The sequence below is a fragment of the Oncorhynchus tshawytscha genome, linkage group LG03 (genome assembly GCF_018296145.1).
Source record: "Oncorhynchus tshawytscha isolate Ot180627B linkage group LG03, Otsh_v2.0, whole genome shotgun sequence".
Taxonomy (NCBI): Eukaryota; Metazoa; Chordata; class Actinopteri; order Salmoniformes; family Salmonidae; genus Oncorhynchus; species Oncorhynchus tshawytscha.
This window is the reverse complement of record NC_056431.1, coordinates 27,463,849-27,488,619: the sequence shown is the minus strand read 5'-3', so window position 1 is coordinate 27,488,619 and position 24,771 is coordinate 27,463,849. Positions and strand designations below refer to the sequence as shown.

Sequence of the window (24,771 nt, the reverse complement as noted above, 5' to 3'; positions counted from 1 at the left end):
GATAAATTATTTCCATTTTGGTTTGTAATGGCTTGATGTGTACTACCATTGAAGTAACTGTAGTGCATCAGCTAAAAATAGAAGCTGCACTTCCAGCAATGCCTTCGTCCATCGCGGCCAAGTTCTCAGTGACAAAACGAGGTAATAACATGCCGTGGAAAAAGATCTGGGTGCGTTGAGGATCAGGCGAGGAGTGCCTTATCTGCCCTTGCCTTCCGCCCTGCTAACTGTTCAATCGCTGGAAAATAAATGGGACGAGCTGAAAGCACATATGTCCTACCAATAGGACATTGAAAACTGTATCTTACGTTTCACCAAGTCGTGGCTGAACGATGACATTAAGAACATACTGGCGGGTTATACACTCCATTCGCAGGACAGAACAGCAGCCTCTGGTAAGACACGGGGCGGAGGCTGATGCATATATGTCAACAGCTGGTGCATGATATCTAAGGAAGTCTTTTTTTTTTTGCTCGCGTGAGGTAGTGTGGTCTGCAGCTTATCATGAGATTTTCTATCTAACTAGAGTACGTCTGCCTTTTTTGTAGCTGTCTACATACCACCACAGACTGATGCTGGCACTAAACTGGGCTCAATGAGGGTAGCGCGGCCGCTTTCAAGGAGGGGGACTCTATCCCAGGAGCTTTACCCTCCGTCAAACCATCAAACAGACAAAGCATCAATACAGGACTAAGATCGAATGGTACTACACCGTCTCCAACGCTTGTCGAATGTGGCGGGGCTTGAAAACTATTACTGACTACAAAGGGAAGCACAGCCGAGAGCTGCCCAGTGACGCAAGCCGACCAGATGAGCTAAATAACTTGCATGATATCATCAGCTGTTCCCTACAACTGTGATCATGCTCTCCTCAGCCGATGTAAGAGCTTTAAACGAGTAAACATTCACAAGGTCGCAGGGCTAGACGGATTATCAGGATGTGTACTACGAGCATGCGCTGTGTCTTCACTGACATTTTCATCCTCTCCCTGTCAATCTGTAATACCAACATGTTTCAAGCAGACCATCTATAGCCCTGAAGTGCTTTGAAAGGCTGGTCATGGCTCAAATCAAAACCGTTATCCCAGACACCCTAGACCCACTCCAATTTGCATACCGCCCAAACAGATCCACAGATGACTCCATCTCTATTGCACTCCACACTGCCCTTTCACACCTGCACAAAAGGAACACCTATGTGTAAATGCTATTCATTGACTACAGCTCAGCATTCAACACCATAATGCCCTCAAAGCTCATCACTAAACTAAAGACCCTGGGACTAAACCCCTCCCTCTTGAACTGGATCCTGGACTTCCTTATGGGCCACCCCCAGGTGGTAAGGGTAGATGATAACACACCAGCCATGCTGATCCTCAACACAGGGGCCCCTCAGGGGTGTGTGCTCAGTCCCCTCCTGTACTCCCTGTTCACTCGTGACTGCACGACTCCAACACCATCAAGTTTGCTGATGACAGAACAGTGGTAGGCCTGATCACCGACAACGATAAGACAGCCCATAGGGTAGCGGCAGGGTAGCCTAGTGGTTAGAGAGTTGGACTAGTAACCGGAAGGTTGCAAACCCCCGAGCTGACAAGGCACAAATCTGTCATTCTGCCCCTGAACAGGCAGTTAACCCACTGTTCCTAGGCCGTCATTGAAAATAAGAATTTGTTCTTAACTGACTTGCATTGTTAAAGGAAAAAAAGGGAGGTCAGAGCTCTGACCCTGTGATGCAAGAACATCAACCTCTCCCTCAACGTGACCAAGAGAAATGAGACTACAGAAAAAGAGAAACGAGCACTCCCCCATTCTCATCGACGGGGGTGTAGTGGAGCAGGTTGAGGGCTTCAATTTCCTTGGCGTCCACATCCCCAAGCAAACCAAGAGTTGTGAAGAGAGCACGACAAAACCTATTCCCCCTCAGGTGACTGATTTGGCAGGCGTCCTCCAATCCTCAAACGGTTCGACAGCTGCACCATTGAGAGCATCCTGACTGGTTGCATCACTGCCTCTGGCTGCAAGGCACTACATGGGGTAGTGTGTATGACCCAGTACATCACTGGGGCCAGGCTTCCTGCCCTCCAGGGCCTACAGTTGAAGTCGGAAGGTGACATACACTTAGGTTGGAGTTTTTCAACCACTCCACAAATTTCTTGTTAACAAACTATAGTTTTGGCAAGTATTTTAGGACATCTACTTTGTGCATGACACAAGTAAATTTTTCCAACAATTGTTTAGACAGATTATTTCACTTATAATTCCATGTATCACAATTCCAGTGTGTCAGTTTACATACACTAAGTTGACTGCCTTTAAACAGCTTGGAAAATTCCAGAAAATGATATCATGGCTTTAGAAGCTTCTGGTATGCTAATTGACATAATTTGAGTCAATTGGAGGTGTACCTGTGGATGTATTTCAAGGCCTACCTTCAAACTCAGTGCCTCTGCTTGACATCATGGGAAAATCAAAAGAAGTCAGCCAAGTCCTCAGAAAAACCATTGTCGACCTCTACAAGTCTGGTTCATCCTTGGGAGCAATTTCCAAACGCCTGACGGTACCAGGTTGATTTGTACAAACAATGGCACGCGAGTATATACACCATGGGACCACGCAGCCATCATACCGCTCAGGAAGGAGATGCGTTCTGTCTCCTAGAAATTAATGTACTTTGGTGTGTGAAGTGCAAATCAATCCCAGAACAACAGCAAAGGACCTTGTGATGATGCTGGAGGAAGCCGGTACAAAAGTAACTATATCCAGTATTATATCGACATAACCTGAAAGGCCGCTCAGCAAGGAAGAAGCCACTGCTCCAAATCCTCCATTAAAAAAGCCAGACTATGGTTTGCAACTGCACATGGGGACAAAGATTGTAGATTTGGGAGAAATGTCCTCTGGTCTGATGAAACCAAAATAGAACTGTTTGGCTATAATGACCATGGTTATGTTTGGAGGAAAGGGGGAGGCTTGCAAGCCGAGGAATACCATGACGCACGAGGGTGCTTTGTTGCAGGAGGGACTGGTGCACTTTACAAAATAGATGGCATCATGAGGAGGACATTTATGTGGATATATTGAAGCAACATCTCAAGACATCAGTCAGGAAGTTAAAGCTTGGTCGCAAATGGGTCTTCCAAATGGACTGACCCCAAGCATACTTCCAAAGTTGTGGCAAAATGGCTTAAGGAGAACAAAGTCACGGTATTGGAGTGACCATCACAAAGCCTTGACCTCAATCCTATAGAAAATTTGTTGGCAGAACTGAAAAAGCATGTGTGAGCAAGGAGGCCTACAAACCTGACTCAGTTACACCAGCTCTGTCAGGAGGAATGGGCCAAAATTCACCAACTTGTTGTGGGAAGCTTGTGGAAGAATACCCAAAATGTTTGACCCAAGTTAACTTATGGATCAAATCCCTTTAGCAGGATCGATTTTGACAATATCTGGTGAAATGCCAGAGCGCCAAATTTTAACTAAATTACTATAAATATTAAACTTTCATGAAATCACAAATGCAACACACCAAATTAAAGCGGCACTTGTTGTTAATCCAGCCGTGGTGTGAAATTTCAAAATGGCTTTACGGCTAAAGAAAACCATGCTATTAATGGGGACAGCACCCCATCATAGACGGACAATCGTAATGCAACCCGCCAGGCATGACACAACTCAGAAATAAAGATATATTTCATGCCGTACCTTTGACGAGCTATTTCTGTTGGCACTCATATGTCCCATAAACATCACAAATGGTCCTTTTTGTTCGATTAATTCCGTCATTATATATCCAAAATGTCATTTTTATTTGGCACGTTTGATCCAGAAAAACACTGGTTCCAACTCGCTGTACATGACTACAAAATATCTCATAAGTTGCCTGTAATCTTTGTCCAAACATTTCAAAGAACTTTAGTTTTTTTGTTACGTAAATAATCGATCAAATTTAAGACGGGATAAACTGCGTTCAATTCCAGATGAAAACAAAGTGAAGCATGTTCCAGGTCGTGCGCACCAAAACAGAGTGCACCGGAGTGACACAGGAAAATGACAGGGCTGCTTCTTTATTTCTCAAAAGAGAAACATCAACCAATTTCTAAAGAATATTGACATCAAGTGAAAGCTAAAGGAACTGCAATCATATTTCTACTATGAATGGGTTGCCATAGAAAACCAATTGAAACAGATTGACCCCCAAAAAAACTTCCCTGGATGGATTGTTTTTGGGGTTTTGCCTGCCAAATCAGTTCTGTAATACTCAGACTTTATTCAAGCAGTTTTAGAAACTTCAGAGTTTTCTATCCAAATCTACTTATAATATGCATATCCTAGCTTCTGTGCCTGAGTAGCAGGCAGTTTACTTTGGGAACGCTTTTCATCCGGATGTGAAAATACCGCCCCCTATCCTAGAGAGCTTAAACAATTTAAATGGCAATGCTACCAAATACTAATTGAGTCTATGTAAACTTCTGAACCACTGGGAATGTGATGAAATAAATAAATGCTGAAATAAATCTCTTCTGACATTTCACATTCTTAAAATGGTGTTGTCCCTAAAACTGGGATTTTATTTTTTACATTAAATGTCAGGAATTAAATGGATTAAATGTCAGGAATTGTGAAACTAGAGTTTAAATGTCTTTGGCTAATGTGTATGTAAACTTCCGACTTCACTGTAGATACCAGGTGGTGTCAGAGGAAGGCCATAAAAATTGTCAGACTCCAGCCACCCTATAGTCATACACTATTCTCTCAGTGAACGCACAGAAAGCGGTACCAGAGCGCCAAGTCTAGGTCCAAGAGTCTCCTAAAATAGTTTCTACCCCCAAGCCATGAGAATCCTGAGCAGCTAATCAAATGGCTACCCAGACTTTTTTCTTTGACCCCCCCCTTATCTATACATAGCCACTGAAATAACTCTACCTACATATTACCTCTCCACTGTTGCCCCCGCACATTGACATTGACTCTGTACCGGCACCCCCTGGTATATAGCCCCACTATTATTTACTGCTGCTCTTTAATGAGTTATTCTTCTCTTTTTTGGTGATATTTTCTTAACTGTTGGTTAAGGGCTTGTAAGTATGCATTTCACTGTAAGGTCAACACCTGTTCGGCGCGTGTCACAAATAAAATTGTATTTGACGCCAGCTGTTCGTCAGAGGTATTGGCTCGTGGTGGACTGCGAAGATGATGCTTTCAAAACGTACAAAAAATGACTCTGGCTACTCCAACCCACCACCTTGTGATAGGTCAAATTAAATGGTGGGCAGGTTACTGGTGGTTGCTGCCTTGGCTGCTTTTAGCGGAACTCTTCACTAGTGCAGACTAGTAGGTGGTGGGCTTATTTAATCTCTGCATACAAATCTCTGGTTTGTGATCACACACACACACAGTTTCCGTAAGGATTGATTGCATTCTTCTTTCATGTTACTGTAGCTGGTTATTTGCCACTAGGTATAGCTAGCTAGAAATGAACTGGATATAAGTTAGCTGCTGACCAGACCGCGTGTGCCATCACGCACATGTTGATAAAAAGGGTAAACGGAGTTTGTTTCTAGTCATCTCTCCTCCTTCAGGCTTCTTCTTTGGACGTTATGGTGGTTGGCAACCGACTTTGAATAACATGTATGTGTACATTTATTTTGCAGCGCACGCGATTTGAGCGGTGTGGTCAGCATGTTAGCTTAACATAGCCAAACAAGTCTGGTCGCTTAAGTTGATTTGTTTATTTCAAGAAATTATTAAATACCATGTAGGTGAAAAGTTGGCTGGCTAGTAGTGCTGTCAACTCTCTCACCAACAAACGAATGCATAACACCAATTGTTCAGAACCCCATCTACTGCATTAGTGTCCCAGACACAAACTAAAACTTCGAAGTTCTGTGTGTGCATATACTGGAAATAATATAAAAGCAACAATTTTACGGAGTTAAATTCCATACAAGGCAATTGAAATGCATTCATTGGGCCCTTATCTATGCCTTTCACATGACTGGGAAGGCATAGGCCCACCCACTTGCCCAGCCAATCAAAATGGGTTTTTCCACACAGAAGGGATTTATTACAGACAGAAATACTCCAGTTTCATCAGCTGTCTGGGTGGCCAGTCTCAGACAATCCCACAGGTGGAGAACCCAGAATTGGAGGTCCCGGGCTTGCGTGGTCTGTGGTTGAGGGGCTTATGGTAGAGAAATGAACATGGCAACAGCTCTGGTGGACATTCCTGCAATCAGCATGCCAAGTGCGCATTTCCTCAACTTGAGACATCTGTGGTGTTGAGACACAACTGCACATCTTAGTGGCTTTTTATTGTCCCCAGGACAAAGTGCACCTGTGTAATGATCATGCTGTTTAGTCATCTTCTTGAAATGCCACACCTGTCAGTTGGATGGATTATCTTGGCAAAAGTAAAATGTTCACTAACAGGGATGTAAACAAATTTGTGCACATAATTTGAGAAGCTTTTGTGTGGAACATTTCTGGAAACTTTTTTTTCAGCTTATGAAACAGGACATTTTACACGTTGCGTTTTCTTTCTGTTAAGTATAATTTGATTTGCAGTAAGGCTGTTTAATTTGTGCTAACAAGCCACAGACTTGAATGGAATTGAAGCACACATTAAGAGTAGATTAGTTCTGCAAAATACTGTGATGTACAAGGGCAGGCTCTTTGGCAAGAGTAATTACTTCTCTAGTACATGTGGATGGCAAGGTTGAAACGCTCTACTGAATCTGTTCCCACCATGGCTGATTTTTAAGACCTTTTGGCTCAAAATATTTCACTTTTATTTGATGTACGTTGTAGAACGCCAACAGAAAGATGGATCCTTGCATCTACAGAAGGCTTCAGTTGTAGTGAAAGCAATTTTAGAAAGGATGCAGTTTGTAGACAAAAAGCTGTATGCAATGGAGTCTCTCCTATAAGTGTCCATGCTAACGCTTGAAGATATTACATTTAGTTATCTTCAGGATTGGTGGGTCCCCTGTGGGACGGTTGAGCTAACATAGGCAAATGCGATTTAGCATGAGGTTGTAAGTAACGAGAATTTTCCAGAAAGTAGATATCTGATATTGGCAGAAAGCTTAAATTCTTGTTAATCTAACTGAACTGTCCAATTTACAGTAGCTATTACAGTGAAGGAATACCATGCTATTGTTTGAAAAGGGTGCACAGTTTTGAGCAAAGTTATTTAATAAACAAATTAGGCACATTTGGGCAATCTTGATACATTTTGAACAAAAATGCAATGGTTCATTAGATCAGTCAAACTTTGCACATACACTGCTGCCATCTAGTGGGCAACATTTAAATTGCACCTGGGCTGGAATAATACATTATGGCATTTCTCTTTTCATTTCAAAGATGCTGGTACTTGTCTTTTACCAGCTCTAATGTGTTATATTTTCCTACATTCCTTTCACATTTCCAGACTTCAGTGTTTCCTTTCAAATGGTACCAAGAAAATGCATATCCTTGCTTCAGGGCCTGAGCAACAGGCAGTTAGATTTGGGTATGATATTTTAGGCAAAAACATTTTTCTAAAGGTGCTGATCCTTAAGGTATTATTGTTCTTAGCTAGACGAGACTGAGTTGGACAACTGGCCAAATAAGGAAAAGGAGTCCATGGTTATTTGAATCAGAAGCTAGCTGCCCTTTCAGGGAATATCTGGGAGTAGTTCTGTCAAAAATATCACTCAGTTCAGAGTCATCAAGAGTTTAGGTGGAAGACTAATCCACTCAGCTTGAAATGCTGTAAAATAACACTAGTATGAACTAGTAATACAATGTTGGTATTAAGATTTTCTAGGTTTGAGTGTTGACAATATCCCTGTGAACATATTTAAAACTTGTGGTGGGTTTCATCTACTTCTAATATTGGTCAGATGTTTGTAATTGTACCTAAATTTGTCATCAGTCATTTAGGGTAACTTATGTGGTTCTTTAATTTACTGAAGAGGGGCTGGACAGGTTCTGGAGACCCAATCACTGGACAGGAATCTGGTTTAGAGACTAACCAGGTGTGCTAATTGGTGCAGTGCCCTGGGTATATTCTCTGAAACCCAATCTCCCAGCTTCATTCTTTGCATACATGAGTATAATTGAGATTTCCCAAATGATTTGATAATTTGGACCTGCTGAGAAATAAAAGGCTGAACTTTGGGCTATTTGGCCCCCTTCATCTTTGCTTCTTGACAATAAACGCTCTGAATGAAAAACATCTGGCCTGATCAAATGGCTCTCACAGAAGTAAATCATGTCAGCGGTTTACTGAAGCTCCCATTTCATCCTAATCTATTTTTAAGCTAATATAAAGAGCCTCTAGCTCCCCCAGTCTTTCTTAACGAATGAGGAACCTATAACTAAACTCATTTGTACAGATGTATTTTTTTTAATTTGCAAGTTTTTATTTGCCAAATCTGTGCAGAAAAGTATCCAAAGCACTGCCTCAAACTGATATTTCCTGTGCACATGCCTCAGCAGGGGGCGGCAGCAATCGCTAAATGACATGCTACCAACAATATTGATCCCATTTCAGAAAAGACCTAATGCGCTCTCAATCACCAAGCTTGTTGAACACGCGTGCACTTTTCAAATCAAATCAAATTTTACTTTTGAAGAGCCCTGTAGGTTGGTTTCGACTTCCCTGCTTGGGGTCTTGTTTAGAGAGACTCCATGTGGTTGGAGCAGATGCTGCTCCGTGTTCCTACTCAGGTTGGAGACCAGTTCTCCTCGGTGCTTTAGCAGCATTGTCTTGGGAGTCGTGTCCTGTTAGTCTTCTCAGAGCAGGCCCAGCACACATATACCATACTTTTTTCGCACATGAGTTTCAAATATCTCCAATGGTCGCCCTGTTTTTTAAAATATATTTTTTACATTTGTTATGCGCATGTCAATGCACTCACTGTACCAAAGTGTGATGTCTTATGCAACAGGACAGTTAACCTGCGCTGCCTACTAATCATCTATAGGCTGTGTTTCAACTCGTCAATTTCAAATTATTTTCTAACAGTTTTACTTGAAGTGTGTTAATGAATTCACATAAGTAGCCCATTTCACTGTTCCAATTTGTGTTTAAGGCTTTACTGAGCCAGACAACTTCTCTTAGAGTCCAAGCACTTCCCCAGTATTTCCCCAGATCAAGTATGAAGACATTGCGTATCTCTAGTTAGTACAGGCCTTGCACGTCCTCCCGAGTAGCGCAGTGCTCGAGGCATCACTACAGACCCAGGTTCAATTCCAGGCAGTCTCTGCCGGGCCGTGACTGGGAGACCCATGAGGTGGTGCACAATTGGCCCAGCGTCGTTTGGCCCGGCCGGATTTTCCTTGTCCAATCGCGCCCTGGCCCATTCTTGTGGCGGACAGGGCGCCTGCAAGATGACACGGTTGACAGCGTTTCCCCCTACACATTGGTGCGGCTGGGACAAGCGAGAAGTTTGTCAAGAAGCAGTGTGGCTTGGCAGGGTCGTGTTTTGGAGGACGCATGGCTCTCGACCTTCGTCTGTAGGGGAGTTGCAGTGATGGGACAAGACTAACTACTAGTTGGGGAGAAGGGGTAATAAAAAAAACGGCCAAACTTTCCCCCTGGCACACTTTCTGGCTGGCCCATGAATTGCCTTCATTGTTTTCCTTACAAATAATAATAATTTGGGCATATGCATTATCATAGTGCCTTATTTTCTGTATATCGTGTTGTCGTTTCTTCGAGCATACTGTTTTGTATGGAGTCTGTGTTTCCTGTTTTGTTCACATTTTCATGTACTGGTGACAAATCATACATTCCGTTTCTTGCAGAACACATTTTCCCAGTCGGAAAGACTGTTTTATATTTGACATCAAAGTATTTAGCTGCTGTTAGCTAGCTGACACGCATCTCATTTCCAAGCCATATTACATTTCTCCCTTGTGCTCACCAGAGATATGGTACATTTTTAAAGAAGTCTAACTGTTAGGCTGCAAACTTTTAGGTTTTTTTTTGTCAGTGAAATCTGTTATTTAGACTGGTTTATGGGGCTGCAGGTAGCCTTGTGGTAAGAGCGTTGGGCTAGTAATCAAACGGTTGCTGGATCGAATCCCTGAGCTGACAATGTAAAAATGTGTCCTTCTGCCCCTGAACATGGCAGTTAACCCATTGTTCCTAGGTCGTCATTGTAAATAAGAATTTGTTCTTAACTGACTTGCCTAGTTAAATAATTAAAAAAAAAAAACATTTTGGAATGAGTTTGCTGTGGATGTGATGTTTGGATGATGAAGTTCACGTTTATCTTATAAGAATGCATCTTTAACTTGCCTAGTTAAATAAAAAAATATATATTTTACAATGAAGGTGAAATTGAGTAATAAGGTTGAAGACCTTTATTTCCCATCGGTGCAAAAACAATGATGCTTTTCAGACTATGCTCTTTAGGTGTTTGTTGCATCATACGGTCAGTTGCTACTGTCCCAATCACATTTTTGCCGTGTTTCGCTGCAGGGACCTCAATTATCACATATGATCTTACACGCCAAAGGGTTAATCGGAGCGCGCTCTGTCAAGGTGGGTGGTTGTGCAACAGTTAAGCTGCTGCACCTTAAGTGCATTAAGTGTGATGGGTCTGCAAACATTTTCACAAAATGGCCTCATTTGAAAGCAATAACGACAAGGGGATTTTGCAGACACACACTCCACGAAAAAGAACCTCATTCAATTTTGTGTAGTGATGGTTGAGAGGTAGAAAGATATTCCATTGGGGATGGGCCTTTGCCTTGATCAGCATGTGTAATGCATCAGTTTGGAGCCATTGAGGAGAGAACAAAAGGGTTACATTTACTCTGGGTGATACCCAACTATTTACTGATTGCTGTAAATGTCAGATATCGGTGTTTTCCATGTCTTCACTGCAACCTTCAACAGTGAGTAGAAATTGATTTGAAAGGAAGTGGGAAATCCAGTCTGATTTGAATGCACCCCCTGTCATGTAAGTAAGCGCCTGTGTTTTTCTCCTTGCAGTTTTTTTTTCTTCTTCACCCTAGCCGGAATCGCTGTCAGATGTTGGCAACTTTTGCATGTTGGGGGAAAGCCTACCTCCAAGTTTAGCTCATCAGATTGTGCATGAAAGGCCACTTCTAGCCCTTTCAAAACGTGTTTGAGGATCTTGGGCTGAATCCCAGATGACACTGATTAGGACACTTAGATGTTCAAAGTTTATCATGCCTAGATAAGCGTTGTCACAGCTGAAATGTGGTGTTGCCTGATAGCGCCATGTAATTGGGTTATCTTCAAGCAGAAATGGAGGGTGAAAACCACTTTAAGCATGCAACGGGTTGTGAGTTCTTCGAACTTTGAAAACTGAGGTCTGTGACGTGAACCTAGTACTCGAGTAGGAACGCAGTAATAACCACAAAGGAATGTAAGCCTTTTGACCCAACGTTTGCGTGCACAATGGGGTCGTGAACACTTAAAGTAGAGCTGTCTTACTGCTCTTTTATGGCGGCTGTAGCCCATCTGTCAGTGTAGCTAGCCCATGTGTTTTAATGCTGGGCTGAGGGTGTTCTTGCCCCTATGGTGGCAGTAGAACCCCTGAGAGTGTGGTGGCGTGTAAATTGGTTTCTCCCGCACTGCACAATTGACCCTGCACAGATGAACAGGGATAAGTCACAGCCACTGTGGTCAGTGGCTGGCTCCATTCTTGTCTCCCGTTTCATGTGGAGGCAGCTGAATTAAAAGATTTGTGGTCGATTTTGGAGCACCCCGAGTGGCCTGGGAGTGCTTTTTTTGCAGATGGGGGGTTTCTCCTTTTGAGGCTTTTGCCAAAGTAAGTCGCTTGGTAACTTAAATGTGGTTAGAGCAAGACCCCCATCCCCCTTTACTCTGCATGTATGAAGAAAAATATAAATAATCCTTCTGTTCTATTTTAATTTGACAGTGAATTGGGTTTTCCCACAATTTTAATTGGTGCCTCAATCCCAAATAAGGACTGCAAGGGGGAAACCTGTTACTACTGCACTTTTATTGTTCTCCAGGGCCACTCAGTCAGAATCCAGTCTTGATTGCCCTAATGAGTTCATTTAACTGTTTTACTTTCATTTAACCCTGCAGTGGTCTTTTATAGAAATGCATACACCGAGGCAAATACTCACTACAATATTTGTATTACTGCTAACTTTTATTTCCCTCCATCTCTTCCAGGTGCTTGTGAATGACTTCTTCCTGGTGGCTTGCCTGGAGGACTTCATTGAGAATGCCCGTCTGTTCATCTTTGAGACTTTCTGCAGGATCCACCAGTGCATCAGCATCAGGTGAGACCAGGGAGTGATGTAAAGCACCAGTTGGGGAACTGACAGGAAGGACTTTGCAAGAGATCTGTCTTTGCTAGAACGTTGTACGCCATCGCTGTCCAAATGCTAAAATGTGCTTCATGCACTACAGTGGCCAGCTCAGACTAGCTAAAGTACACAGGAAGGTCATGAAAGTCTGTCACCAGCCAATGAGCTTGCTAAGCAGACCAGCTGCAGGAAGAGGGTTGATATGTGCAGTGAATACAGGAATGCCCCCCCCTAGTCAAATACACTCACATCTCCACATACACATTTTAGGGATTAGGCAATGAGAGCTTTAACTGCTTCCTGGTTGTTCTGCTCACTAAACCTTTAAAGACCACCTCCGTGAGAGACCAAACCAGGGACAGGTTTCTCTCGGGGAGAGGTCAGGGTTTAGATGGGCTTTGACTGCTTTAGATTTTGCCAGCTGCTGATGCGAAGGAGAGAGGAACAGCGTAGCTCCACTTCTGAGTCGTCCTGGGTCAGGCTGACTAGTGTTCAGAGGGTATCTCTTTCTTTCCCAAGCCTGGTTACATCCACTACAATAAATGTACCTTAGACAGTCACCAAAACAATACATTTAGTCAATGCTAATTATGGAGAGCATTAGGGGAGGGTAATGGTACACAATTAAGGATTTGGCTGCCCCTTGTGCAGCAATTCTAGAAAATAACAAATGTATAGCTATACAGATTAGGTGCATCTAGGACCCAGTCTACCATTTAGTTCTCATCTTACTGTGGACTTCGCACTCTTCACTGATATACTGACTGATATACTACTTTAGTTTTACCTCACAGCTTTTAGTGTACACTGAACATTTGTACTTGTGGAAATGCATTTAGCACGACATAGTTACTGTACTAAGGCAGAAATGGTTATACTACAACTTTGAATGGAATATTTTGAATATGCTGTCATGGACATTGAATGGAAAGGGTGAATGAATTATAACTTTTGACAGAGAAATTATTGCACTGCCTGTTATACAGAGCTGTGGAGGTCTGTAGTCAAGGTTGAACCATGGAACACGATAGGGCTCTGTCGAAATCTCCAGTTGCAGATTGTCTGGAATTGATTAGGAGTCCCGGCTCTTTTTTTTGGCAGACTTGCTGCAATTGGATACATTTACTTGTTAAAGACCACAAAGGTTAGTGGTAACAGTAGGAAGTAGAATTGTGATGTTTCTAAATTTTTGTCCTGTGTTTGTACGTCTTTTGTGAGCTGAGATTGTAAAGGAAGGTTAAACAGAGCGGTCCTCGGCAGTGTCAGGGATTTCCGTGTTTATTTAAAGCCGTTGCGATGACGATGGACAGAACACGTAGTTTATTTTTTGACAAACGCTCAAATTCCATGTCATTAGTCTGCTACCCAGAAGCCCTCTGCATCCAAGCATGGACTCAAATGAATCTGATCCCCGTTTTTAATGAGGACATTTTTACAGCTGTTGGCTATGAACGTTTCAGATATTTAGCTTGCTTTTTTTTGCCCACAACTTGGGACGAAAGTAGACTAGAAGTGCGGGTAATTGAGTTACTTTATGCAGAAAGGCTCATGTAAAAAAGGAAGCTGTGAAAATGTGACCCCACGACTTGAGGTTTTGCTCCGTAATTGCGTCCACATATCCTCTTGTCTAGACTTGGGTATGTTTTTACAATTTTGATTTCATTTTCTGGATTCACAAACTTAAATATTACCATATTTGACTTTCTTTGAATGTTGATAGCCAGTCATATTTCTAACATTGACATCCGATGGTACACGGTCCAGTGACTTTGTCAGTTCGTACATAAGACCGAGCCGGTCAGCCGACACTGAAATGTGGCACATAGAAAGGTAGTGGACATCTTTTCCCATCACTCAAAATGTTTTCCTCACACTTAACTTCTCTGATAGTTGGAATAGTATTGTTGTGTACTTGCATGTAAAATGGAATATCTTTCCACTTCACAATACTTATTAGAAAAACCACGCGGTCATTTTCCGTTTTCCCGAACAATCTATTTTACACCAAGAAGCCGAAAGTGGGGGCCGTTCCAAATGGCTTGGAATCTCTTAATGCTATCATATGGTAGTGTTTAACAATGCATTTGTCTGAGCCTAGCCACTTTTAGAAGTGCCCCCTTATGGGAGTTTTCCCTCTAACAGTCATCCTGACCTCCCTCCCTGAGTGGGAGGGTGGTTGAGAGACTCACAGGAGTCGTCGCCCCCCAGCCTAAAATTGAGTGCTGAGAAGCCAGTAAATAAAGGGTTGAAATGAAAGCCCCCCCCCCCAAACGAACAGGACTATGGCTGTGTAAAACAAAACCAGTGAAGGTGTTCTAGTTGGCTTAAGGGCCAAGGGATATGTCAATGGTTTAGTTTTTAGGTCTAGCCCCCCCTCTCCATTTTCTGAAGTTCTAGGTTAAAAGTTGAGACCTGGTCTATAAGGAAGATAAACCAGAGTCCTTTGTAAAATATGATACATGAATGCGCTTCCACAGGAAAGCATTGCCAGATTTCCCATAATGAATTAGAGTAGGCTGTTATCACCGAAGTCGCCCTGGGTTTATGCAGGGGCTGCCCTGGGACTTTTGGGGCACTGCGTGTTACTGTGGTATGCTGGGGAGATCACATTCTGCAGGGTTTAGGGCTGAGGTGAACTCGCCATGAGGAAACTGGGTCATGTTTGTTTTGATCTCTGATCTGAGTCTGGTTTGACTGACATGTGCCCTCCACTTGATGGAATCACCAAACAAGCACACTCTGCGTACCCCTCTGCGGCAGTCACACATCTCTTGGGTTACATTTTGAAACTGAACCGTGTTTATAGACCTACACCAGTGATTTTGCCCAAACTGGTGCGACCTGTGTCTCCTTTTAGTGTTGATTGTGTCACTCATGGATGGCAGACACATGTTAGCCATCATGACCTAAACTCACGTGAATGGACAACTGACCCTTTCTTTTTTCTCCCCCCCCCATGCTTGTCAGGTAATTCATAATGAGCCTTAAGTGCAATTTTGTTTTCCGCAGCATTTTGCCGTAATTTAGTCATTTGGGTGTGAGTGACAGGTTGGTCGTGCCCCTTTCCACTCCTCCAGCCCGTGGGGATTCAAAGTTAATCAATTCTTAACTGGTGTTTTTCTCTTCTGGTATCCACCTACAACACTGTGCTGTGGTGAAAGTGGTGATGGATCATCATGCTCTTGTTACTTGGAATCCCCGAGGCACTGCCTCTTTATGCTGAGGTAATGCTGTTTATTATTTGTTTTTGGGGGGGGTTTGAGCCCCTTCCAGACACTGATGTAATTTCAACCCCCTCCGTACGTAGTTTTGCTGCTACTTTCAAAAAAGATGCCAAGCTGGGTCAGAGCAGCGAGAATGTGTTTTTGCTGTCGGGCCTTGAGGTAAGGCAAACATTATCCCAAATGAGGTTATTTCCAAATGGGAATTTACGAGAGAGAAAGTCTTAAAGAAGTCAGCGTTTGGGAAGTGACTGTTGAAACGGTCCTGCTGGTATTGGCAACTATTGTGGACTGGGTCTGATCCAATGGCGAGAGGTGGTTTGGGGTGGCCAGGGTCTGGCATACTCGCAGGTCTGTCTCTCCGATCTCCGTGGGGGAGAAGAAACTTTATTCATGGAGCAGGAAATTGTAATGAGTGGGGTGCACTTTTCATACAGTCGTCATAACCCCACGGTCCACACGCACACTAGTATCTGTTGTTGAACGAGTGTATTAATGAGGTTCGTTCAAAGGTGTGTGTTAGTTGACTGGGCTGTGAGATGAAAAGGAACTAGCTATACTACTTGTGGAAGAGATGGTATATTTATAGGCCCTACTATGAAATGGAGGACCAGCAGGAAATGTGGGGCGGGCTGGACGGAGTGGGTCTAGATGGTGGTAGTAGTACCAAGGGGGTTTAGTTATTTTCAAAGCCGCAATAGAGGCCTGCTGCACTGCAAAAGGCTTTGGATCAAAGGTGGCCAGGCGCCCACCACCTCCCTCTCTCCCTCTGACACATATCCATGTCCCACCGCTCTATCAAAGAGCACCACGGCAGCAACCTGGCTTTCATTTGGGGACAGTAGCAGGTCCCGCTCTGTCACGGCAGGATCTGGACCCAGTGGGGTGAACCTAAGTGTGTCCAGGAGAGGACATCAAAGAGTAAAGTGACTGGCTAGGGAGAGCGAACGGGATTCCCACTTACTCCTCTAATTGCGTTAGCCAGGGGTGTCATAATCTTCTGTTCTAGTTCATGTTAGATCATTTGCGCGTGTTCCCCTGATCTGGTTTCTTTGACATGTCTATTGTATTTTACTTTATTGGCCTTTTTAGCCTAAGAATGTGTATGACGTGGTAATGTATTAGCATTGTCCTGTTAACTTTGTTAGTCAATGCAGCCCATTCATCATATTTAGTAGTGTAGCAAATGTAGAGGTACGGCATCAGACCTCCACTGAAAAGGATTGTCATATACGCGAAGTGTACCAAACATTAGGAGCACCTTCCTAATATATGCTTGCACTCCCCTTTGCCCTTCAGAACAGCCTCAATTCATCAGGGCATGGAGTCCACTAGGTGTCAAGTGTTCCACAGGGATGCTGGCCCATGCTGACTCTGTTTCCCACAGTTGGCTGGATTTCCTTTTGGATGGTGGACATGTCTTGATGTTCACGGGAAACTGTTGAGTGTGAAACCCAGCAGCGTTGCAGTACGTGACGTACTCAAACCGGTGCGCCTGCTACCATTTTTTTTAATATAGAATAATTAACACGTCTCGATCTACACTGACTTGAAGTGGATTTAACAAGTGTCTTCAATAAGCGATCATAGCTTTCACCTGGTCAGCCTGACAATGAAAGAGCATGTTATGTACACTATGTGATCTTTGCTTGTTTGATGTGGTCTTTTCTGCTGTCTGCTTCAGTTTGTTAGAGGCTATACCCAACTTTGGCCCCTTGGCAAAAATGGGCCCCAAAAGGGTCCCCCGAAGGGTCAAATATTGTCCAGAAATGACCTCATTTGACAGAGGGGTACACTTTCCCACACCCCAGTTGATTAATGTGGTGTGTATGAACTATATAGACAACACTCAGGCCACATTTTTCTTTAAACAATTAGCAACTTCACATCTGTACCGCCTATTTAATCGGAGAACACGTGTGTATTGTTCCACTCGCCTTCTAAAAATCCTGTTTCTCCTCTGCTCCTCCTCAGCATGCTGGCAGACAAGCTGAACATGACCCCTGAGGAGGCGGAGAGATGGATTGTCAACCTTATCCGCAACGCCAGGCTGGATGCCAAGATAGACTCCAAACTGGTAAGACTGACGCCCTATCTGTCTGCCTCGACAATCAATGACTTCTGCTCCCACGCAATTGATTAGTCCGTAGTGTTTTATTTTTATTTTTACTCCTTCGTAATCGGGGAGCTTATTCTCCGGTGTACCTCTAGATGCAATATAAGTGCATAACTGTAGAATGACTGAGACGAGAATAACATGGGATGGGCCATTATCATAATAGGAGGGTATACAACACAGTACAAAGTAAGCAACCACAATACCTTACCCTTTTTTAAGTCCTTGTTCTCCTCTGTACAGCTCCACATTGGGTCATGCATGTTTTGGCGTACCCATCACGGCACAGAGTTCTCTGTAATCAGCAAATCATACCCTAGCCACTCTGCCTGGAATGACATAGAATTACCTAGATGTGCACTGAAATTTACATAAATGTGTCCTGAGAGGCTGGCGGTTGGCGTGTCTGTGAGACCAGATGTGATTGGCTCTCCCCGCTGTGTGATTAGGCTTAACTGTGCGCCCCTCGCCCTGTCCTGTTCTTATCCAGGGTCATGTGGTGATGGGGAACAACGCTGTGTCGCCGTACCAGCAGGTGATTGAGAAGACAAAGAGCCTGTCCTTCAGGAGCCAGATGCTGGCCATGAACATCGAGAAGAAGATGGCCCACGCCAGCAGGAACGAGGTAAGCGAGTTGTCACCACTACCCACCCTCCCATCCTTTGTCAAAGGCTAGACTACCTATTCCCTTTTCCAACTGACTGTCTCTTACATGGGTGGACACAGTTCAAAGCCCTCTCGAAATGATCAGCTCAGAGAGAACAGGGCTAGAAGAATGTCGACGAACCAGCTTCAACAAAATGCTCCACTTGACTTTGAATCAGCCAGTAAGAGCAGGTTTTAACGGAGCTAGCAGGCACTTTCATCATCCCATTGATCTTTATAGGCCTAATGACAAGGTAGATGTCAATGCCGCCGTAAAACAGGGCCTGTGCCCTGTGACTCAGCTACCTCTGCGCAAATAAGGTTGATTCTCACACTAGCCTCAAACTACGGAGTTCCCTGCACTTAGTACAGGTCCCCACAGATGTTTGGCTTGGGGTCCAAATTTCGGTCTGTTTTGATCTTGACCGTGTATGAGTGGTATGTAAGACTAATCCATGAAGGTAATCCTCAATGATCACACATCCCTGAGCCCCACCCTCTCCCCATGCCAGCAGTACTCCTTGAAGTTAGGGAGAGAAGGACATGTCTGTAAAAATCAAACGGATTCTTAAACTTTCAAGAGTCAGCCCACCGCCTCCAGGACCCCCTCAGATTAGTTAGTATAAACGTATGTCTAATCACAACGGGGCCAAATGTGCTTTTAAATGTCCCCTTTTAACTGTCTAGTTCTGAGTAGGTATCTTTTGATGTTTTCAGTTACCACCTCTCTTGTTTGAATATCTACAGGAAGAGCGCTGCTATAACTCTGTTTAGTAAAGGCAGAGACCCTCGTTAAGGAATTTCTCTAATTAGATAAGAGGCTGCAAACAAGTGTCATTACATCCTCAGGGCTACAAATCACTTCTAATACATTTACTGCCTGCCATCTGGGTGGGCTGTTGGGGGTCTGTTACGCATGCCTATACACACGGACGGACACACACTTGCTCACATTTGATGTCAACTTCAAGTGTTCGACTACATACTCTCATGGGGATTTCTGTTTCTAATTCATCTCAGAATTCATTAAAGCCCAGAAATAAAATGCTGTATGTCTGTCAGTCAACTGGTAGTCTAACCTCTCTTCCCTTTTCCCCCCCCAGACACCCAACTGGGCAGGTCAAGAGACTGGCTTTTAGCAAGACACCACCGAGAATATTTTAATTCCTGTTCCTACACAGCATTCCCATCCAGCAACAACATATTGTTTTTTTCTGCTTGCCTCTCAAGGAGCGGAGGATTTATTTTTTTTTGCTCTTGGTTCAAGTCATCAGTGATTTAATAAAACAGACTTGCAAAAACCATTTTCACCAATGATCGCTTTATTTCTGGACATTACAGATGGTGGTTGAGGCTTAAGTGGTTAGACTTGTTTTGCATTGGTAATTCACACATTAAAACTTCCAAGTATTAAGTCACTGAGTGGGACAGTTAATACTGTTTTAGGTGATGCGGCTCATGTATGCGCTGTAATGATGAATGAGTGTTTAGGCTATTGGGTTTCATGGTGTTTTAGTGGCCCGGTTCACCGTGGCAGTCACACAGCGGGGGGGGCAGACAGAGGTGATGTACAGTTAATAGTGGTCATATTCTCTGCCAGTCATCTTTCCCTCCGAGGACATGAGGGACTCGTAAACCTCCATTAGCCAGACTAATCAGTTTAATGTGCCTCTTGTGCCCCCCCCCACCTTCTCTCACCAACTCTTATTTCAGCTTCTGTCTTTCTCATGTAACTTTCTTTCCCTTTACCTCTCAACTTGACCTTGTTCTAAAAGGGGAGATGGTTTCAGGTAGGTGACTACTCTTGTGAGTGACTAGTGGTGCTTTGGTAGACAAACTTTCATGGGCTGCTACGTCTCTGGGGAGCAAAGAAGAGGTGCTTTCAGCTTCCATTGGCACTCAGGGCTCGGAGCCAGACGATTCAAACACTGACGTCACCTTGGACCAGGCCAGCGGGGAGGATAAAGTGATTGGTTTGCCGGTCCTTTGCCATGACGCATCATGAAAATAAAAGTTCTCCTAGCCCTTAATTATCATTCACCTTACCAGTGCGCTCTCCTATATTGTTTTAGTAGGATGTCCAGACCAATACCAGACTTGCAGCAAACAGCCCTTTGACCACAATGTCTGTCACTGCACTCGAATAAAGAAATAAACAGTCAGGCAAAAGGTCACTATTGGTTTTGGCTGGGAAACTTCCATGGGTCTGTTTTTACATATTGTCCCAAGGTTTTCCCCCCCACAAAAGGTTTGCAAGCGGTCCCAGTGATGAAATGGAAGACTTACATTGTCTTTTTATTGCTTGAGGTTAGAACGCTTGTCTTGTATAAAACCAGTGTGACAAAATGTGTAAAAATGTCATGGAAGGTCTCTGGTTTTCTCTGGAATGGTATTCCTATATGATGCTGCTCTTTCCATTCTCTTCCAATCATTTTTAGCCATGGAACGGAGCATGATTATTTGAATGTTTTCACTACAAAGCCCCCCCCCCTGTTTTTGGCAGGTCGGACTGAATTGACCTGTGGCTTTTCAAAAAGAAAACATCCAAGGTTTAGATGTGTGCTTTATATACAAGGACTACGTTTGGAGTGTACCATATGCATTAAACCAATATGTAACCACTGGGCCTCAGTCATTTCCTAAAACTCTACCTCCTGTTTATTTTAAGTAGAATATTGCTTCCCAATTGGGGGCAGACAGTTGTGTTCTGATAAGTGCCCGACACACACTAATTTCCTAAAATAAATAAAAGATTAAGTGCCACACCTAGTGGTCAAAGGGGGTACAGCATTTACAGCCTATTTCTATCAGAACTGGAGGTGAATGCTATGATGGACCTAGGTGGGTATCAGGAAATCTCAAGTAGGGCCTAACCTGTGGTTTTTCTGGTCTTTTTTTCAGGACCGGTAGGCCTATACTCTGGTAATCACTTTTGACTTACCTTTCAGTTAGTTTTGAGGTCATGCAAGTATGTCTAGTTTTGTGTCGGTTGATTAGGTAGATTGTTTAACTGTTAACGTTACCAACTTTATATCACATCCATTAGTGGGAGTAAATAGTTGTACAATCACATCACATTCTCCTAGTGTAAGGCCTTTGCATCTTTGAAGTTGCATGCATTCTTGTTCCTTGAGAGCAAATTACAAGAATGATGGCAACGATTAAGGTAAAACGATGTTGATGATCATTCTTACCAATGTATCCATTAAAATTCGACCAAAGCCATACAACTGTTTTCTTTGAAAACCTAAAATGAGAATAACTTTCACTGCAATTCACTAGCTTTTCGAGACAAGAATAGGCCTATTTGTCATGTAGTGGAAATAACAGTTTAACCATGCAGGTACTAGCAAGACCACTTCTCATTGGTCAAATGTAAATAATTTGGACGACCAAACAATCTCCGTTTCCAAACCCCATAGAAAACTTTTTATTTTTACGGAAAGTACCGTAATATTTGTTTTTATCATTTGGAATTTGAGAGAGTCTTTCGGTCATTCAACGTCCAAACTAGGGGTTGATAGCCTTCAACAATACCCCACTCTAACGTCACGGGTTGTGCGTAATTTCACGCGAGAATCAAAACGGCTGCGATTGAGTTGATTCATGCACTAGGACCCTGAGGGAGCCTCGGTGTAGCGTGAGGACCTAGGCTGCTAAATAGCATGTGTCATCTTCATTATCTAAAATAATAAGAAAAAACACTTCACTCTGGTCAAGGGGCTTCTAATTCTGAGCAGCCCCAAAGATCTAGACATCTCCACGTGACAGGAGCAGCTATATGAGAAAGCAGCCCAAGCATCAGGACCAGTAGTAACCTACCACTTCACCATCTGCTCGAAGCGCAAATGCAGACAATCTAGAGGAGAATCTACTGGCTTCACATCCTTTGCTTTTAAAAACCCCAACGATAAACGGGACGTCCGAATGGTATAGACAAGTTGGAGTGAAAAAGGACACACTCTCCGCGGGGAAATAGGTATTACCGGAATAAAACTCGCGTGCGTCTCAAGGAGAAGGGAGATCACTCGGACCTCTGTTCTCTTCAGAATAACTTTTCATACAAGAGGTGATGCTGTATGCTCCAGACCCGCTGTGGCTTTCTGAAGTGGATTTAGACTGTCACATATGCAGGTATGTTTCATATTGTGTTCACTGTTAAACACAGCTTCTTGCGCTCATTATATTGGAAGGTTATTGCTTGTTTTTAGAGGCGTTAGAATTCCTTTCATGCCAAGCTCTTTTTTTAATCGAAAATGGAGAGGAAATTAACACGTGTGGCAGAAGAAAAATGTTTCATTGTTGCTGTGTATTTAAATACAGTAGGCTTAGCCTCCTAAACTCTTTAGATCAAGTATTTTTCCCATGTTTGGATAGATGTGGATATCGTCACGTGTGTTATCACAATAACCCATATCTTTTTTTTTACAGCACGCAAAGGGACACTTGTGAATGAAGGAACGGTGATCTTCATAAAATGATATTATCCCGCGGTGAGATACTATGTTGTCGCTGCTCGTTTAATGTGTGACAAATTGGAATCATTCAAGAAACTGGAGGAAGCGAACCAGATAATTCATCCCAAACACCATTGGCACTTCTTATTCGAGTCGGAACACCAGCCGTCCAGATGCAGTTTCGACTTTTCTCATTGACTTTAATCGTGTTGAACTGTATGGAGTACAGCAACTGTCAAACGCAGTCAAATCGCTGGAGGAGGAACAAAAGAGGTACGTGAAAAAATCGTCCATCTCTGCATATAGCATCAATGACAATGTGACAGTTGAAAGCGAGAAGTTTTGGATAGTTTCTGAGACAGCAACATTAGAAAAAGAAAAATCGACATGGTCGGAAAGATAATATTGAACATTCTGAGACCAAGAGTTTAATCAACATTTGTTGCCATTATATATCCGGTTCTGCTTATGATGATGTCATCATAACCATGATTAGATAATTACCGTGCCAATGTTTTCAAACAAAACTCGTTGGCACGTCTCCTACACACTGACACTATCATCGCCCTGAGCACAGTATATTGATCAGTGACCGTCCAGCATCCTGTAGACTAGGGCTAGGCTATTTGAGGTGATGCATATCTGGTAAATGCGCTCGTGAGTTCCTGGACTCTGCTATTATCACCCGACTGCCGGGATAAGATTAAAAGCGCAGTGAAAAAATGTATTCGATCCACCTAATATATCCATCCCGCCAAAAACGAAAAGTCCCACAGCGATGTAAAGCAGTAGCCGAGTCTGTCCAGACTGTGGGTATGTTTTACGAGGCAACTGTTCGGAACTTCATGAGTTCAACGTGGAAACTATTTTTCTAAATTGGAACTAATTGTTGAGACTTCACCACTCAAAGACATTGTTAGTTGTTTTACTAGATTACAGGTCATTCATGAAGCTCAGTTTTGGGGACATTTTGGCAAATGCGCAAAATGTGCTTCTTGGACACATAACCGTCATGGTTTGCCAACCATAAAATGCCTGATAAGATTTGTGATATTATCTGCTTCATATTTCTTACACAGTTGCTGTTGGTGAGTCGTTTGGTCAAATAGCCTAGTTTACCCCAAATTGCTTCGGGTTCTCTGTGCTCTTACCTGTCCGACTGTCCGTGCCAACAAAGAGAGGTCTGTGTCTTTAATTAAATGTGGTACTGCTTAGTAGGCTACAGCGACGAGACGGTAAAACGCTGGTAGTGCGGCTCTATCTATTGTGGAGCGCAGCGGCTTAGGGGGGCGTATTGTGGGAGTTTTAATGAATAGATGCGGAACCCCCTTCCCTTGTCATATGAATTCGACCTCTCCAACCTCCTAAGCTGGTTTTAATTGATCTCATAACCGCAGAGTTATCTTTGAACAGTTGCGACATGCATAACAATCAGCCTCTGGGGATTTAGCCCATTGGTAAAAACAACAATGTGGAATGAATGAGCAGACTGTGACCATCAGTGCGTCTGCTGTTAGCAGCACCCCTCTGGATCTGTGACATAAGCAAGGTCCTTACTCCGTTGGTGGCAAGGGAGAGAGGGAACACTGCTTAATCTGAAGTGCATGTGCTATTCCTTATTGATCCCATGGTAGCCTGGTTATAGCACCAATACCCTAAACAGAACATGTTAGGTCTATACAGTGTGGTGTGGAGTACAGTAGGATGGTCCTCTTATCAATGCAAGTCAATGTAAGGCAATCACAGATTGAATCATATGCAAGGCATGCCAGGGGGAACCTCCACTCCTGGCTGCAAGCCTTCCACTGCCCATCTGCAAATAATCAAGCAATCACTGTGGGGTACTTGCACAGACACACTTTTCTCTGCTCCTCTATTTTTCTCTTAGGATTGGGGTGATCTCAGATGTGCCGTAATATAATGTTCTTAAATGGGATCAAACTTTTTGGCACAGAGTGGAACTGGTTAAGTTTGAGATGTTATAGGGAGAGAGGCAAATTGATAATGGCATAGATATGTGTGT

At 43.3% G+C, this 24,771-nt stretch overlaps 2 protein-coding genes across 2 annotated transcripts in view; both read left to right on the top strand.

The window, feature by feature from the left end:
- Window positions 1-19,595, top strand: part of LOC112232456 (eukaryotic translation initiation factor 3 subunit E) — a 42,714-nt gene extending 23,119 nt beyond the window's left edge. The window contains exons 10-13 of the mRNA XM_024399470.2: window positions 12,173-12,282; window positions 17,505-17,607; window positions 18,137-18,271; window positions 19,395-19,595. Of these exons, the coding sequence (XP_024255238.2) occupies window positions 12,173-12,282; window positions 17,505-17,607; window positions 18,137-18,271; window positions 19,395-19,430 (384 nt within the window). The 3' untranslated portion in view covers window positions 19,431-19,595. The remainder of the gene's footprint in view (window positions 1-12,172; window positions 12,283-17,504; window positions 17,608-18,136; window positions 18,272-19,394) is intronic.
- A 2,316-nt stretch (window positions 19,596-21,911) lies between these two features.
- Window positions 21,912-24,771, top strand: part of LOC112233074 (R-spondin-2-like) — a 77,435-nt gene continuing 74,575 nt past the window's right edge. Inside the window, exons 1-2 of the mRNA XM_024400472.2 lie at window positions 21,912-22,425; window positions 22,723-23,021. Of these exons, the coding sequence (XP_024256240.2) occupies window positions 22,922-23,021 (100 nt within the window). The 5' untranslated portion in view covers window positions 21,912-22,425; window positions 22,723-22,921. The remainder of the gene's footprint in view (window positions 22,426-22,722; window positions 23,022-24,771) is intronic.